The sequence below is a fragment of the Motacilla alba genome, chromosome 20, assembly GCF_015832195.1.
Source record: "Motacilla alba alba isolate MOTALB_02 chromosome 20, Motacilla_alba_V1.0_pri, whole genome shotgun sequence".
NCBI lineage: Eukaryota > Metazoa > Chordata > Aves > Passeriformes > Motacillidae > Motacilla > Motacilla alba.
This window is the reverse complement of record NC_052035.1, coordinates 11,958,401-11,974,052: the sequence shown is the minus strand read 5'-3', so window position 1 is coordinate 11,974,052 and position 15,652 is coordinate 11,958,401. Positions and strand designations below refer to the sequence as shown.

The 15,652-nt window shown below is 45.5% G+C and overlaps 2 protein-coding genes across 2 annotated transcripts; one reads left to right on the top strand and one right to left on the bottom strand.

Annotated features, from left to right (window-relative positions):
• The first annotated feature begins 471 nt into the window (after positions 1 to 471).
• On the top strand, positions 472 to 8,947 carry NELFCD (negative elongation factor complex member C/D). Its single transcript, XM_038158680.1, has 15 exons — positions 472 to 538; positions 988 to 1,103; positions 1,268 to 1,377; positions 2,199 to 2,308; positions 2,612 to 2,719; positions 3,272 to 3,424; positions 4,157 to 4,287; positions 4,687 to 4,852; positions 5,481 to 5,615; positions 6,007 to 6,146; positions 6,333 to 6,447; positions 6,736 to 6,831; positions 7,025 to 7,165; positions 7,499 to 7,628; positions 8,033 to 8,947. Exons 1-15 carry the CDS (start codon positions 473 to 475, stop codon positions 8,065 to 8,067), a joined length of 1,752 nt encoding a protein of 583 aa, XP_038014608.1. The 5' UTR covers position 472; the 3' UTR covers positions 8,068 to 8,947.
• A 719-nt stretch (positions 8,948 to 9,666) lies between these two features.
• On the bottom strand, positions 9,667 to 14,679 carry CTSZ (cathepsin Z). The gene is made up of 6 exons (XM_038158683.1): positions 14,470 to 14,679; positions 13,813 to 13,976; positions 12,046 to 12,225; positions 11,325 to 11,475; positions 10,969 to 11,131; positions 9,667 to 10,521 (listed from the first exon to the last, which is right to left on the bottom strand). The coding sequence occupies exons 1-6, from the start codon at positions 14,607 to 14,609 to the stop codon at positions 10,408 to 10,410; spliced, it is 912 nt and encodes a 303-aa protein (XP_038014611.1). The 5' UTR covers positions 14,610 to 14,679; the 3' UTR covers positions 9,667 to 10,407.
• Positions 14,680 to 15,652: the final 973 nt, after the last annotated feature.

Sequence of the window (15,652 nt, the reverse complement as noted above, 5' to 3'; positions counted from 1 at the left end):
AACTTGCTATTGTTCAACATCCCTCATGCTTCCATGGGAGGGAGGGAGGGAGGGAACTGCTGTTGTCCAGCTGCAGCCAGGAAAGGAACACATCCTTTGGAGAACATATCCTTTGGGGCAACACATCCCATGGAGAACACATCCCTTGGAAAACACGTAGAGAACACGTCCAAGGAGAACACGTCCCTTGGAGCAACGCATCCCTTCTTTTCCTCTTCCCTTGCAATTCCCGTCCGATTGCTGCTGCGCTGGGAGGCTTTGCAGGGCAGTTTGATGTTACATCTCCACCGCTTCTTTCCCCCCGAGGCAGTGTGTGCCCACTGCCCGCCTCCCCTCACAGCCTGCCCGGCACGTCCCGCCCGCCCTCAGGGCCCCTCACCGCCGCCATGCCGGGCTCCCGCCCCGCCCCCGCCGCCATTCCGCGGCGCTCCGCCCGTTCCGGCCGCCGGGCGGGCAGGGCCGGGCCGGAGCCATGGAGGACGCCGATTACTTTGAGGGCAGCGCGGCCGAGTGGGGCAGCGAGGCGGACGGGGGCGCGGTGAGCGCCGTGGGGAGCGGGGCGAGGCATGAGCGCAGCCCCAGGCGTGTCCCGGAGCGACCCCTGGGCATGGACTCCGAGCGTTCCCCTGGGTCCGGAGCATCCTCCGGGACAGTCCTGGAGTATTCCCCGGCAGGGAGCCGGAGCGACCCCCGGGCGGGTCCCGGAGCGTCCCCCGGGCCCTCCCGCTCCGCCGCGGGGGCTCCGGGCTGAGGCGATAGCGCCGGGCGTGAGGGCCGGGGGCCGGGGCTGGGCCGGGCCCGGGGTTAAACAGGGAAGGCGCTGCGGGTTTTTGTGCTTTCTCCGTTAATAATCGCTGTCTGTCGGGGTGCGGGTCGCTTGCGGTGCTGAGGCGAGGTGTGTGTGCTCCTGTGGGCAAAAAGAGCCTGAATATGGGAGTGTGGGGGGAGACGGGACGGGGAGGCTGACCTGACTGTGCTTGTGAACAGCAAGATGATGAGGATGGGGAGGGAGAAGATGATGCCGAAGTTCAGCAGGAGTGCCTGAAGAAATTTTCAACGCCTGATTATATAATGGAACCGTCTATATTTAACACGTTGAAGAGGTGAGTGTGACCTGATGTGTGTTATGATGTGTTCGAGGTGTCACTTGGTATGGAAATGTGTGCAAATCTATAAATGGTGCTGTTGTTTTCCCTTTAAATTTAGACTTCTATTTATTTTTGGTTTTAATATGACTCAGATAGTTCTTTTATGATCCTTTCATCAGATATTTCCAAGCAGGAGGATCTCCAGAGAATGTTATTCAGCTCCTCTCTGAAAACTACACTGCAGTGGCACAGACTGTCAATTTGCTGGCAGAGTGGCTCATTCAGACAGGTATGATACAAGATACAGAGTATCTTGGGTTTATATTCTGTCAGAAATATCTGAATTTGTGGCAAATTTGATCATACACAGGAAGTGGATTGTTATAAAGTTGTCATCCTGTATGTGGCTAACTCCTTTGTAATAATAGGTTTATTCCACTTGGAGAATAATGAAGCAATATGTTGATGAAAGGCCAACAAACTGTGCTATAAAAGGTTTTATAGTTGAAACAGCTGCATAAATTATAGCTTCTTTTTAACTTCATTCAAAGGGCAAGGTTGCTGTTCTATAGACAATATAAGCAGTGTTTTTCTCCTGTAATGGAATTATGTAATTGTCATTACATTACCAGAATTATTGCATTCTCATTTCAGAAGTGTAGAACTACTCATTGTTATTTGTATGTTATTTTGTAGAATACTATCAAAGATACTGATGACCAGTATTTAAAAGGATGAGCTTTAGTGTGCAGTAACATGGGTTTGTGCCCCAGCCTGGTAATCCCTGTTTTGGTTAAGACACCCCTGCATTTTGCTGTTACACCACTAACAGTCCTGGGCATTTCCTTTTGTGTGTCTGATGCGGAGAGAAGGAGGAAGCTTGTGACCTGCCTGAGATCCTAAACAGTTTAGCATTTAGGAAAAAGAGGTGGAAAGTCTGTGAATCTGTATCAGTGTGGCTCAGTAGCGGAACTGATGGCTCTCCTCTCATCTTCTCTGTGCTGATAAATTTTGGAGTATTGTCTGTTCTCATTGGAAAATGTGGGATGCTGCTGCTGTGTTCCACTGGACTGCATTGCATCTGCCAAGTGTTTTCTTCCTTCTGTGCAGGGGTTGAGCCAATGCAGGTTCAGGAGACTGTAGAGAACCACCTGAAGAGCTTACTGATCAAGCACTTTGACCCTCGGAAAGCAGATTCCATCTTTACAGAGGAAGGAGAGGTGTGCATGCAATCCCTGTTGCTGTCCCTACAGAGGATCCTTCCTAGATGCCTTCATCTGATGGAGTGGTGAAGGGAAGGGAAATTAAATCTTCAGAGCTCTTTGGCTGAGGAACAACTGGTTTCAGAAAACCAGCTCTGTCTCACTGGAGTCCTCAGAGGTTTAGAGAGCTTGGAAATTTGGAATGCATCCTCCTTTGTAATAAAGCTCTGTAGAACAACTCACAGGACTGCTGAGAGGTAAAAGCATTGCTTTTTCTGATCCTGACAACAAGACATTCTTAAATTTCTTTCTTCTTTTCAGACTCCAGCCTGGCTTGAGCAAATGATAGCACATACCACGTGGAGAGACCTTTTTTACAAATTGGCAGAAGCCCATCCTGATTGTTTAATGCTTAATTTTACTGTGAAGGTACTATGCTTAAGTCTAATCAGTAAGACTATCCATAGAGGGCTGATCGTTCTGGCATCAAATATTAGTTGCGGTCTTGCTTGTATCTTTTATGTATTTCTGCTAGTACTAACGAGTAAAAGTGCACCTTGGTGGGAGGACTTGTGCTACAGGTTGGAGTAAGTGTAATTTCCCAGTTTGAAGTACTGCTTTTTCAATTTTTGTTGAGGTGTGGGGGTCTTTTTTTTTTTTTTCTTGTTTGTTTTCCTTTGATCTCCGTTTAAAAATTCTGGATTTCTGGTGCAGTGGAACATCTCAGTCAGTTTTGTATGTTTCTGTGACAACAAAAGAATGTTATATTTTGGTGTACTCTGCTACATTTTTTATTATTGTGCTTTATTTTTGCTACATCTTTATTGGTTTCCTTTTCTGTAGACCACAATATAAATGTGAATTCCAGTCAGTGTATGCAGAGGTGAAACTTGCATTCTCTGTGTTCTTCTGGATTTGTTAGGATATCAGAAATAGAAATGTAAATAACACAAGATTTCTGTGATGTTTTTATTTTTATAGCTTATATCTGATGCTGGGTACCAAGGGGAGATAACCAGTGTTTCAACAGCGTGTCAGCAACTAGAAGTCTTTTCCAGAGTCCTGCGTACATCTCTGGCAACAATTTTAGATGGAGGAGAAGAAAACCTTGAGAAAAACCTCCCTGAGTTTGCTGTAAGTTTGGTTTTTTGGGGTTGTCCCCCCCACCTTTTAATGTGGAAAAAGAAGTGTTCTTCCAGTTAGGAGTTACAGATCACTGTGGGACTGTAGCCAATGTCCTACAAAAGCTTATGAAGAGAAGGTATATCTGAGTTAAAACCCAGAAATTTATGCTTTTTGGTCATTCTGTGACCAAGAATTCTTTGGGTTGCTTATGTGACACTTATATTTATTAAATGGATTGTAAAAAGGTGGGCGTAGAACTGTTGTTTTTAACATGTACTTCAAGATCTAAAGATCAGTATTGTCAGTCCCCTGGCAAATGAAAATAATTCTCTTATCATCCTCAGTGTGAAAGTTGCCATCTGAATCAACCCAGCATTTCAGTGCCATGAAACAGCACAATGATTTTTCAGCTGGCTTTGAACTTCTCTTAGTGTTCAAATACTGCAGAGAAAGTACTGAGCATAAGTAGAACAGATTTTCCTCTCAGTTTTGGAATTTGAGAAATGAAGTTCTCAATTCAGAAATTTCTTCTTGTGTGGTGTCAGTGCTTTTCTGTATTTTCCTCTTGGCTTTTGGGGTTTGGCCTTTGTTGTTCAGTTGTTTGTGCTTTGTTTGTTTTTTTTTCCTTTGCAATGTTGCCGTTTGTTTTCCCTCCCCTTTTGCTCTCACGGCAACGTAATCGCAGAAGGACTCTGGCATGTTCCCTTGCTGTCTGGTGAGGTTTGTGCTGTGCTTTCACAGAAGATGGTGTGCCATGGAGAACACACGTACCTCTTTGCTCAGTCCATGATGTCCATCCTGGCCCAGGAGGAGCAGGGCGGCTCCGCCGTCCGACGCATCGCGCAGGAGGTTCAGCGCTACGCCCACGAGAAGTGAGTGGCAGCTGTGGCACCGGGGAAATGGCACTGGCCACAGCCTCTAAACTCTGCTGGCTTTGGCTCGTCCTTCGTCACCTTTCACCAGCAAAAGGAGAATCTTTAGCTGCAGCAGAGCAGTTCTTGTAGCAGGGCTTGAAGTTGTGGGACAGCAGAAAAGTTCAGTATCCTGTTCCAGAGAGACCTGAAAGTGGAATAGCAAAGACTTGATGTTTCTATCTATTAAGAAATATTTTTTTTATTTTTCTGTTAACATTTTGGAAATAAACAAGGCAAACACAAGCCTATTTCTGTAATTACCCTAAGGCATTACATCCCATAGAATATGCCCTGTTGACTCAGTGAGATGTCTGAATTAAGAGAGTAAGTCACTGTGTGTGTTTGCTCTGCCTGCAGAGGCCACGATGCCAGTCAGATCACCTTAGCACTGGGTACTGCAGCCTCCTACCCCCGAGCTTGCCAGGCTCTGGGGGCAATGCTGTCCAAAGGAGCTCTGAATCCAGCAGATATCACTGTCCTCTTCAAAATGTTTACAAGCATGGACCCACCTCCAGTAGAACTGGTCAGTATTTACCTGTTTGGAACCTCTGAAACGTATTTCTGTTACAGTAGCACTCGGAAATGGGTGCCTTGTGCTTAGTGTTGTATGGACACAAAAATCAAATCAGCACTCTCTTGTCCCTCTGTAATTGTAAGTAATATCAAACTGAAGCTGATGCTTGCATTCTGGTTTGCATCAGCTTTGTGGTACTTCTGTTGGGGTTTTTTAATCATTCCAAGTTGTGTTTTTACATATAACTAAATTAAAGAACGCTTCCATAGGAGATAAAGATGGCAAGGAATTAATTCTTTAAACAAACAAAAATTCAGAAAAAAAATCACTGCCCACTTTAGCAGTTTGTTACAAGCAGGCCTAAATTGTACATTTCACATTTCTCACTGCATTGTTCTAACATGGATTTTGGTAAGAAAAGGCAAGATTTTGATACTTTAGAAATATGGTCTGTAACTGATTCCTTTTTTTCCTTTTTTCTTTCAAAAGTCTGGGTTTCTTCAGAAACTGTTTAATGTACTCTTAAAGGAAAATGTGTTTATCTTGTTCTATGCAAGGTATATCAGATGCAAAACCTCCATTCTTAGTCACCTCTCATGATTCTCAGGCTCTGATAAAATGTTCTTTTTCTGCACAGATTCGAGTGCCTGCATTTCTGGACCTCTTCATGCAGTCCTTGTTTAAACCAGGTGCTAAGATCAACCAGGATCACAAACATAAATATATCCACATACTGGCATATGCAGCTAGTGTTGTGGAGATGTGGAAAAAGGTAATGTTCACTTCTGTGAATAATATTCTTTTTTACCTGCAGCAGCCTGCCTGTGCTGGAGAAAATGTATGGTTGTGAAGTCGCTCAGTTTAAAATAATGCATTCAGCTTAGTTGAATTATTTTAATATGAAATGCTTCTGCCTTCAGCTGAGGTGATTAAAAAGTGTAGATCCTGAGGATCAAACAAACGTCTGAGTGCGCTGAGAATTAAATAAAGCAAACATCCTTGTACTTCAGCTCACTCATAATTAATTCTTCTGAAACTTGCATGTGAGTCTGAATTTTGAGACACAGGTTGCAATCCTAGGCTTATTGCAGGTCAAGCTCCTTTCCTTAAATAACCAAAGACATCTGCAACTTTTGCATTCCAACTTTGCAATAATTTTGCAGAACAAGAGAGTCAGCATCAACAAGGATGAACTCAAGTCGACCTCAAAAGCCATTGAGACTGTTCACAATCTGTGTTGCAATGAGAACAAAGGGGCATCAGAGCTGGTTGCAGAACTGAGCACTCTCTATCAGTGCATCAGGTGAGCAGAGAGGCTGGGAGTCTCTCATGACTCATAAATCCTGTCTTTCACACACAGCTTGTCCTCCTTGGGTGGCAGAACATGCTTTTCTGTGCTGCTGGAAAGCGATGGCAGATTACTTTGGGTTCCTAATAAAACTTCCATTTATTTTTCATGCTGCTGTGCTAAAGTGCTGTCTCTCTGTAGGTTCCCAGTGGTGGCTATGGGTGTGTTGAAGTGGGTGGATTGGACAGTGTCAGAGCCACGGTACTTCCAGCTGCAGACTGATCACACCCCAGTTCACCTGGCACTGCTGGATGAGGTAAGAGTGTCTGGGGACTGTGCTGGAGAGCAAGAACAGTTCTGGTTCTTGTGTAACACTGAGTGCCTGCCATTTGCAGAAAGGCAGTAAATATGCAGAGAGTAAATGGTTTGGTTTTGTCAGCTCAGCATTATTTACGCCAGGAAAACTTGGGCATTATAGAAAGAAATGATGGAATGCTTTCCTAAATGAATTTCTGTCTGGCACTGAACATCAATGTAAACTTGTCTGCTGCATTATGTTTTAAATTGCAGTTCTGAGCATCTCGCTTTGCTGTGTTGTTTGCAGATCAGTACATGCCATCAGCTGCTTCATCCCCAAGTTCTGCAACTTCTTGTCAAGCTCTTTGAAACAGAACATTCTCAGCTGGATGTGATGGAGCAGGTGATACTCAGAGGATTCAGTATTTTTTGTTACTTTACATCAGTCACTCCTACCCAGTTCAACAGCTTTTGCTCTCACAGCAGGGATAATGTAGAAGTGGTTAAAATGTAGCACAGCAGATACTGAATGGATAAAAATTGCACACTCTGAGGGCAATTCTGAAGTGTTGGCTCTTCCCTCCCTTCCCCATCAGCTGGAGCTGAAGAAGACTCTCCTGGACAGGATGGTTCACTCGCTGAGCCGAGGCTACGTCCTGCCCGTCGTCAGCTACATCCGCAAATGCCTGGAGAAGCTGGACACCGACATCTCGCTCATCAGATACTTTGTGACAGAGGTCAGCAGCAAAAACTGTTTACTGAAGTCTAGAGATCAAGTTTAAAATCAGCTCCATTTGTTTTGGATATTCAGAAATACTTCAAGTTCAGGTCAGAGTCTGAGCAATGTCTCAGTGTTCACCAGGATGTGATTTGGTCCTGCTGATCCTGACTTCTGGAAGTAACAAGGTACTCATAGAGCCCTCTGAGAGTACATAACCAATTACTTGCACTTGAGACGTCTTGTTCTCCATCCGACTACTTCTATGCTTCCAAGACTGGTATATGAATTAAATATTGTCCCTCCTCCCCCTGTAAGAGCAAGAATCATCAGTTTTTGTCTGCTGTTTCAGGTGCTCGATGTGATTGCTCCTCCCTATACCTCAGACTTTGTACAGCTTTTTCTTCCCATCTTGGAGAATGAAAGTATTGCAGGCACTATAAAAACAGAGGGCGAACACGATCCTGTCACAGAGTTCATAGGTAAGTCACGTTCATTCCTTGCATACCCTCTTCTATTTGTGTCTGCTACAACATGCAAATAATGTTTAGGAGGAAGATTGCTAAATATAGGAATGCCTGCCAGCTATTTTCACAGACAACTTCCCTTTTAGGGGCCTGTGTTTAGCAATTTTCCTGTGATCAAGAATCTGTGGGTAGTAGTGGGGAAAGTGAAGATAAACACTGCTTTTTGGGAACTATCGCTGCAGCAAGGAAAGGAAGGAAAGTTGTCTGTCATAATATTATACTCCATCCTCAATCAGAAACATCTGTCCAGACCCTAAAACCCTAATTATTTACATAATGCAGAAATCCATATGCAAATATATAAATCAGAATCATAGTAATGTACTGAACTGTGTCTTTTTTTTTTCTCTCCTTTTAAGCTCATTGCAAATCTAACTTTATTATGATGAACTAAGCAGTGGAAAACATCAAGAATGCAGCCAGAGCTCATGGTCACTGCTTTGCTGTGCTCTCCACCCGTGAGGTTCTGTAACTGGGAAACAAAACCCCACAAAACCACCAAACCTAAAACAAGGAGGAAAGGCTGAAGGGCATTTGCTTGACTTGCATGGTGACCTTGAAATTCTTAACCAGAAGAGTGTTTGTGTTTCATATCAGAGAACTGTTAATGTCATTTGGAAAATGGAATTATACCAAAGGCCTTTCTGTTGTTACACAAATCAGTGTAAATCAATGTTCTGAAGAGGACGGATAGCAGGAAACATATTTATTTGAAAGAACTTGCAGAATTTGTCACTGTTTCTTTGTGTCATAAACAAAATATGAAGAAGGGGTAAGGTAATTCCTAGTTCCAAAACACTTTGCAGATAGTTCTCTGAATAGGTCTTGAATGCTCTAGGCTTTGATGCTGCAAGTTGTAAAAAATAGGAAGTTGTGGATTTGCTCTGTGCCTGCAGCACAGAAGCCCTAATGTCTGTTCCTCCTCTTTGCATTATATTAGAATTCTAAATATCCTACATGAAAACAAAAATATGTTTTGTGTAACACAAGAGGAGTTGCAACAGCCAAGGTTAGTTTCGTATTAACAGAGGAATTCTGTGTGTGTTACCTTTCAGAATCTATTTTTTGCTAAATAGATGCATCAGATGTTACTGGTAAGTTTCATTACCGTGTCATTACTGTCCCAAAATATGAAATGTGTGCCCAAATTTCATTACTGCTTTTTGTGGCTTTGTTTTTATACTGATCTCTACTCTGTCCTGGCTGATGCCAAGCTGTGGGAGAACACCCAACAATATAACTTACCTTTAAATAAAGGTGTTTGTTCTTTTCCAGAGATGTCTTTCAGTTTCATTATGGCTCATTCTCTCTGTTCATTGGGCTGGATTCCTCTTTACACCCCTCACTTCCAAACAAACAGTCATTTTCTTGAACAAACAAGCACATTTTGCTTTTCCAAGCACATCTGTTTTCTGAAGAGCCTGCTTTCTAAAAGACACTGAAACTCTTAAGTCCAGATGGATGTAAATTTAAAAAGGAAATCACCTGAAAAGGGGAAAAGTTGCTTCTGTAGAGGCTGTTCCTTGCTTATCTTTGAATAGAAGATTTACTCTTATTCCAGCTAACTCTCACCATTTAAAATTTGCACATGACCTAGTTTTTGTAATTTAAGTAGAATAACAGCAGAAATGATTCACCCTATAGAGAATCAATTTAGGATACAGCCCTGTGCAAGCTCTTGGTGATAATCAAGAGCAGTTTGCTCTGTGACCGTGCAGCTCTGCCAGCAGTTTAAACAAGGTTTATTTTTACTTTCCTGTGTTCTGCTTGGTGTCACTTCCTCTGAACAGTTCCTCTGTAGGTGATTTTGAACTGGTTAAACCCTTTGTGATGCTGTGATCAGTGCTGGCACACGCTCCTGTTCATACCCAGCTGTTTGAACCAGCAGCCTTGCTGTATAAAACTGAACAAAGACCAGTGAAAGCAGCACCATCCAGGTGGAGACAACCACACACCTCTATTAATAAGCTCTTATAATAAATACCCAGTCATGTAAGAGAAAAAGTCTGTTTATTAAATCACTTAGCAATGCCAGGCAGTAACATCTGATCTGGCACTGATTTGTCATAGGAGTGAGAAGTTCTGGGTTATGGCAATTTATGTTTTGCCTCTTTAGGAGAAAGAGGGCACAGTCACATATTAAAGCAAGAAATTTGAGCAAAGACAAGACTAATCAAGTAAGAAGTGTTCAGACTGTCCTTTGGTTAAAGTAATTCCCATTACATAATTTTTGTGGATAAAAGCAACTTCATTATTTAACAATTCCAACACCACTGTTTCACCAGGAGGTCAAGGAAACAAGGTTTAATCTTTTTAATTTAGCATGTCCAGAGTTATCATGGCTTTTGCATCATTGCAACAGATTTAGTCAGTACTGGCACAGAATTTAAAAGAAGCTCTAGACCCAAATATTGAGTACACTTTCCCAGTACATCTACATGATTTGTATTTAAAAAAAATAGATATTTACACATACAGGTTCTGTGATTCAGTCAGTGTGATTTTAATACTGTGCATCAAGGTAGACAACTCCTTCATGGGTGAATTACTTCAAGATGTAAATAAAATTAGGGCAGTTCTGTATTTTTTGGAAGGCATTGTGTGTTGCATCTGGGCTAATTTTGCAGAACTGCCTGGTGGTGTTGAAGGAGTTTTGGCTATTGTTCTTTAAACAAGAGGAGCTTGTGCTGGGAAGCTTCCACAGAACCTAGACACAAAGCTGTACCGTGTAGAATCAAGGCAGTATAGGATCTCCGTATGCACAATCCTCTTCAATAGCCAGGTTGTAGTCTGCTCCTCTTCCACCCTTATAGGCACTGGTCACAATCCTCAGCCACCCTCTTTCACCCTGCAAAGGATTTCATTAGCATTGTAAATTAGGAAGCACAGCTGTAGAGAATTGTGTGTTGGTGAGTCTTCTGCCTGCCAAATATGAGTGATTTAGGTGAGTGGAGGAATTCACTCAAGCTGAAGCGTAGCCCTGGAGTCATGGGGCAACCTGCTTTGCTGAATTTACATCCCACTCATCCAGTCCAGGTGCATGACTGGATTTTTGCCTACGACTAACAGCAATTTCCAGCTGCCCATAACAGGAGCTGAAAGGTAGAATTTGGGATAGAGCTGACATGACTCAAATAGCTTTGGCCAAATATCCTTGTCTTCAGATTGGCTGGGTGTCATTTTTGAACTGGCAGTTCAAAGGAAGTTTCAGTTTTATATCCACAGGCTGTAGTTTTGCGAGTGACAAACCCCACCCTCCCTCCAGAGCCAGAAGTGTGTTGCCGTGTGTCCTTACCCAGGGCTCACCCCAGGAGTTACGAACTATCCAATACTCTGTGCCGTTTTCCACGCCCCAGCCAGCCACAGACACGATGTGGTTCACTGTAGGGGAGGGGTTGTACTCTGTGTACAGTCCCCCTGTGTAGGCATCCAGCTTTTCAGTAGCCATTATGCCACAGCTGCAAGAAAACAGAGAGAGGAGGTGTCATACAAGGGGATCAGGGCAGGGGCCTGGCTAAAAACCAACTGGTTTTCTTGTATTTTGAATTCTGATCTCAGTTTATATACAAACCAGAGTCTGCATGTTAGAGCAGAGCTGCTGACATGTGCTAGAGTGAAAATGTACATTGAGTTTCATGTATTTTTCTTTACCTAATTGGTCCATTAGTGTAGATTTCTGCCATCATTTTTTCTCTTCCACTGACAGACCCATAGTCAGCAACTTTCCAGAGAGTGTAGTTCTTGATCACATGGCATTCTCCAAAAGTGACACAAGTTCCACACTGGTTGAACTTCTTACACTCTGTAAAACAGAGGTGAGATTACCACTGGAATCTGCAGGAAGGTGCTTTTCTTCAAGTGAAGTGATTGTAGGACACTGAGGTTTTATAATTTAATTGAGGCAGATATTAGTAACTTCAGAGTAATTATTAATACATATTCTCTCTGGTGAACTCAATTATTTTCTGGAAACCACATTTAAAGTCCCTTTTATCACCACTTACTGTTCTTCCCTTCACAGGTATAAATACTTTGTTGAGGACATAGAGAAACCATTCCAGTCATACGTGACCAAAGGTTAATTTTTTTCTTAGTTCAGCTTGAGGTGACACTTGTAAACATTTCAGTACATTAGAGATTGTGTGTCACAGATTTAAGAGATTAAGTTAAAACAATTCAGCTGTCCAAACTTGCCTGAGCATGATTTAGTGCTACATTGTCTGTCTGAAGCAGGAGACCACACAGGCCCGTAAATAAAACCTGTTCTGTCAGTCAAACAGCAGGAACCAGTACTCTGAAAACCCAAAACTTTTTTTTTTAAAATACACTAAAACATGGGAAGAAATCCTCCAGCAAAGCAGAGCCATCCTACTTTGATCCTTGGCCTGGTAGTTGTTGCAGGTCTCGTCGGGGATGCCGTGCTCGTGGGCGTACCTCCAGACCCCGGAGTGGTCCCCACCCTCACAGGAGCCAGCGTCAGCACAGTCAATGACATTCTGCACAGACAGGTAGGCAGAGGGCCAAGCACCCTTCCTCTTGATGTTGATTCGGTCTGCAAGGAGAAGAAACTGGGGTTTGTTGCTGGAATACGTGGGTGGCTACACACTGCAGCTGGTTTTGAAACTGTCTCCTCTTCATGGAACCTGCACTGGGTGCAGACAGCAGCACTTGTGGCTGGAAAGGCCTTTGCTGTCTGCAGTGAGGAACACAGCGTGACCTAATTCAAACCAGAGGCTGAGTTATTGTTGTGGGTTTCCATTAGGAGGGTTTTTTCCATTAAAAATTCAGCAAAAACATGGAGATGAATAAGAGATATGTCTAAAGCCTTGAAGAGCCCTAGACCTCTTTTAATTCAAGCCACAGCTTCTGAAAACTTCCAGATCTGTTTCCTGACTTTGACAGCAAAGAGTTTTCAAATACACTTCATAAAAACAGCTCTGAGCAGCATCTTCTACAGGAGTAGAGCACTATGCATAAGCCCATGGAGCCCAGGCTGCTGGCTTTGTGAGACAGTCTAAATGCAGGAGAAAGCTTTCAGAGTGATCTCCTTGCTGTTACATCAGCATCTCACTGTTATCCTGCCATCTCACACAGGCACCACCACCCTGCTGTCTTCTTTTGTCAGAAACAACAAGCTTACTTGGCTGAAAAAGCTTCCTGACGAGTATTTATAAACTGCTTTTCTGCATTAACAGTCTTAACTGATGCCACTGCAGTACTTTAAATCCTATTAGTGGCAACAACATTCAAATAAACTTGACTGAACAGGGAGCTATCAATCATCCCAGACTAATCTTCCTGCAAGTTGCTGTATTTTACTATCCCAGTACTTCATCCTGGCAGGTGTCATACATGTCCACATCCTTGTATGCTGTACGATTCCTGCTGCCTGCTCACACCTGCATTGTCTTCCCCCTTCTCCCCAGTTTCCTCTGTTTCTCCTTCACAGGTAATTTTCCTACACCCTCCCTGTGCAAGTGGTGCTTCTCCAGCACGAAGCTGTTGCATGCAAATCATGCATTCTCTCTAGAGCCTCTACTTCCCCATCTGTAGCAAACCACTACTTCCCCTTGACTAAGAAAAAGGCTGAAATCAGACTTTTGTGTCTGCTGTGGTGGTCAGCTCATGGAATGACAGGGCTCCTGTAGCAAATACCCCAGAAGAGGCATCTTCTTTCATTTCCTCACTGCCAGCACGGAGGAAAGCCCCTGCTGTAGTGAGGTACCAGGAGACCTGACAACTCTTTTGCATCTGCTGCTGCCATCACCACACCTCTGAGGGGAGGGCAGAAACCCCAGGACCTAAAGAGCAGTTTGGTAGGAGCTATGGCCACATTCCTTCTGCAAACAGGTTTTCAACCACACACCAGCGTTCCCCCCTTGCTGCCTTTGGATGAGGTGCAGACAGCCTCACTCTGGTTGCTTTTTCTATTGAAACCAACCCTCTTTGCCTTCAGCTTGGGCATTCCCACTGTTCTGGTGTATTCACACACACCTCAGCCTCGGTTTTGCTGCGTTAGTCACTGCAGTGATTTAGCACTTTATACCGGCTGTCAGTAACCTGAAGCTGAACTTCCTTTGCTTCCCAAAAACTCCCGATCCCAGCGGGGAGCCCAGGCAGCAGGTGAGCCCGAGGGTACCTGCCAAGGCGCTGGTGCTGCCGTGGGCCCAGCAGGAGCCACAGTACTGGGGTATGTGCTGGTTCCGAGTGGTGCTGGCGTAATTCACCCCATCCACGTTCCTCCAGTCCCAGCTCCGCGGCAGCGCCGACACCTCCAGGTACTCGTGCGGGCGGGGGTAGGTCCTGGGGGGGCACGGGACGACGAGGTAGCGCCGGCAGCACCCGGAGCAAGACGGGCAGGTGTTTTTAAATTAAAAAAATTAAAAAATTAAAATATAAATAAATAAATTTTAAAAAGGAGACAAACCCACGGATTTCACCGCGCTCCACAGCGAGCCGCGAGTGTCCGCCGGGGGCACGTGACCGCTGCGGCCCCGAGGCCTCGTGACCGCCCCCCCCCAGCCCGGACCCGGCACGGCCGGAGCGGCCCCGGACCCGCCCGGGCACCCCCGAACCGCCCCCCGGGCAGCCCTGAAATTCCAGAACCCCCCGGACACCCCCGGGCAGCCCTGAAATCCCCGGACTCCCCCGGGCACCCCCGAACTGCCCCCCCCGGACACCCCTGAAATCCCCGAACCCCTCGGGCACCCCCCCGGGCACCCCCGGAGCCCCCCGTGCCTGCCCAGCGCTGCTCTCCGCCGCGCCACCCGGGAGGGCAGGCGGCAGCGAGGCGCACCTGAGGCCGGGCGCCCTGCGCGGGGCCGGTCGGTAGCAGTGCTGCCCTTCCCTGAAGTAGAGCCCGGCGCGGGCGGGCGGGCAGAGGCAGCCGCAGAGCAGCAGCAGCAGCGGGATGAGGGGCCGGAGCAGCGGGGCCATGCTGGGACAGCGGCAGCTGCCGGGCTGCGGCCGCGCCGGGGTTTGAGGGCGGCGGGAGGGGCGGGGAGGAGCGGAGGGCCGGGCCGGGCCGGGCCGGGCCGGGCCGCGCTCACCTGCGGCGGGCCCGCCCTGCGCCCCCTCGGTGCCGCCTCAGCGAGGCTGCTGGAGCTCTTGGGGACGAGGGACAAACGGAGATCCCGCCTTCCCAGCCCCCAGCGACGCTTCCAGCTCAAAAACGTGGTCACACGGGCCGTGACCTTAAGAGGACTTGTGTCTGGGACACAAGTTTCTTTACCTTTGGCCTAACACCTCAGCGTTGTGCTAGACTGTGGCCAGCGACTGTGACGGGTTTTTTGTTTGGTTCTTGTTTTTTTTTTTCCTAGTCCCAAGTTCTGGATTTCTCAAGCCCTTTAATGCTACAATTAGCAAAGGAACACAGGCCTGTGTCCATTTTCCAGGCTGCTCCTGAAGGTTCTTTATTATTTGCTAGAAGATTTAGCCAATAGTAAAAATAGTTTTCTAATTTTCCTGCAGAAGCTTCTAGTGACTGTGTGAATGGATTCTCAGTCTCTTTTGCATACATTAGCTAGAAGCTTTCATGTTTGATAAACAGGTTTAGTAAACCACAGACAGTTCTCCCCTCCTAGCTTCTCTTCCTTGGCTTTCAGCACTTTCTGTAGAGAGCCTGAGGTTTATCAGCTCCACACTATGAATAGAGAAACTGAGGCACAGAGAACCAACACACCAAAAGGAACAGCAGAGCACGAATGGAGCCTGTGAGTTGAATGCAGTGGTTTTGGTATCATTCTTAAGGGTGATTCAGCCAGCCCAGGTTAGTTAAGACTTGCATCAGCTGGTCTGGTAGTCATTCACAGATCTCTGTAAAATTACCTGATGGCCTGCAGCCAGGCTAATCTCAAACTGAATAGGCTTTCCTCTCAACAATCTTCTCTGCTACTCTGAAAAGCCAGTTCCTTCCAGGCAAACCATTAAAAAAAAGTATCCCAGAATGCCTCCTGCATTACTCCTGTAAATATGCACAT

What these genes read in the sequence shown, in the direction of transcription:
- CTSZ (XM_038158683.1), bottom strand. Translation starts at nt 14,609, where the DNA reads ATGGCCCCGCTGCTCCGGCCCCTCATCCCGCTGCTGCTGCTGCTCTGC. An exon ending in CAGCACCAGCGCCTTGGCAG is followed by an intron (nt 12,226 to 13,812) that starts GTACCCTCGGGC and finishes TTCTCCTTGCAG; the next exon opens with ACCGAATCAACATCAAGAGG. An exon ending in TACACTAATGGACCAATTAG is followed by an intron (nt 11,132 to 11,324) that starts GTAAAGAAAAAT and finishes GTTTTCTTGCAG; the next exon opens with CTGTGGCATAATGGCTACTG.
- NELFCD (XM_038158680.1), top strand. Translation starts at nt 473, where the DNA reads ATGGAGGACGCCGATTACTTTGAGGGCAGCGCGGCCGAGTGGGGCAGC. An exon ending in CAGCGCTACGCCCACGAGAA is followed by an intron (nt 4,288 to 4,686) that starts GTGAGTGGCAGC and finishes CTCTGCCTGCAG; the next exon opens with AGGCCACGATGCCAGTCAGA. An exon ending in TCCTGTCACAGAGTTCATAG is followed by an intron (nt 7,629 to 8,032) that starts GTAAGTCACGTT and finishes TCTCCTTTTAAG; the next exon opens with CTCATTGCAAATCTAACTTT.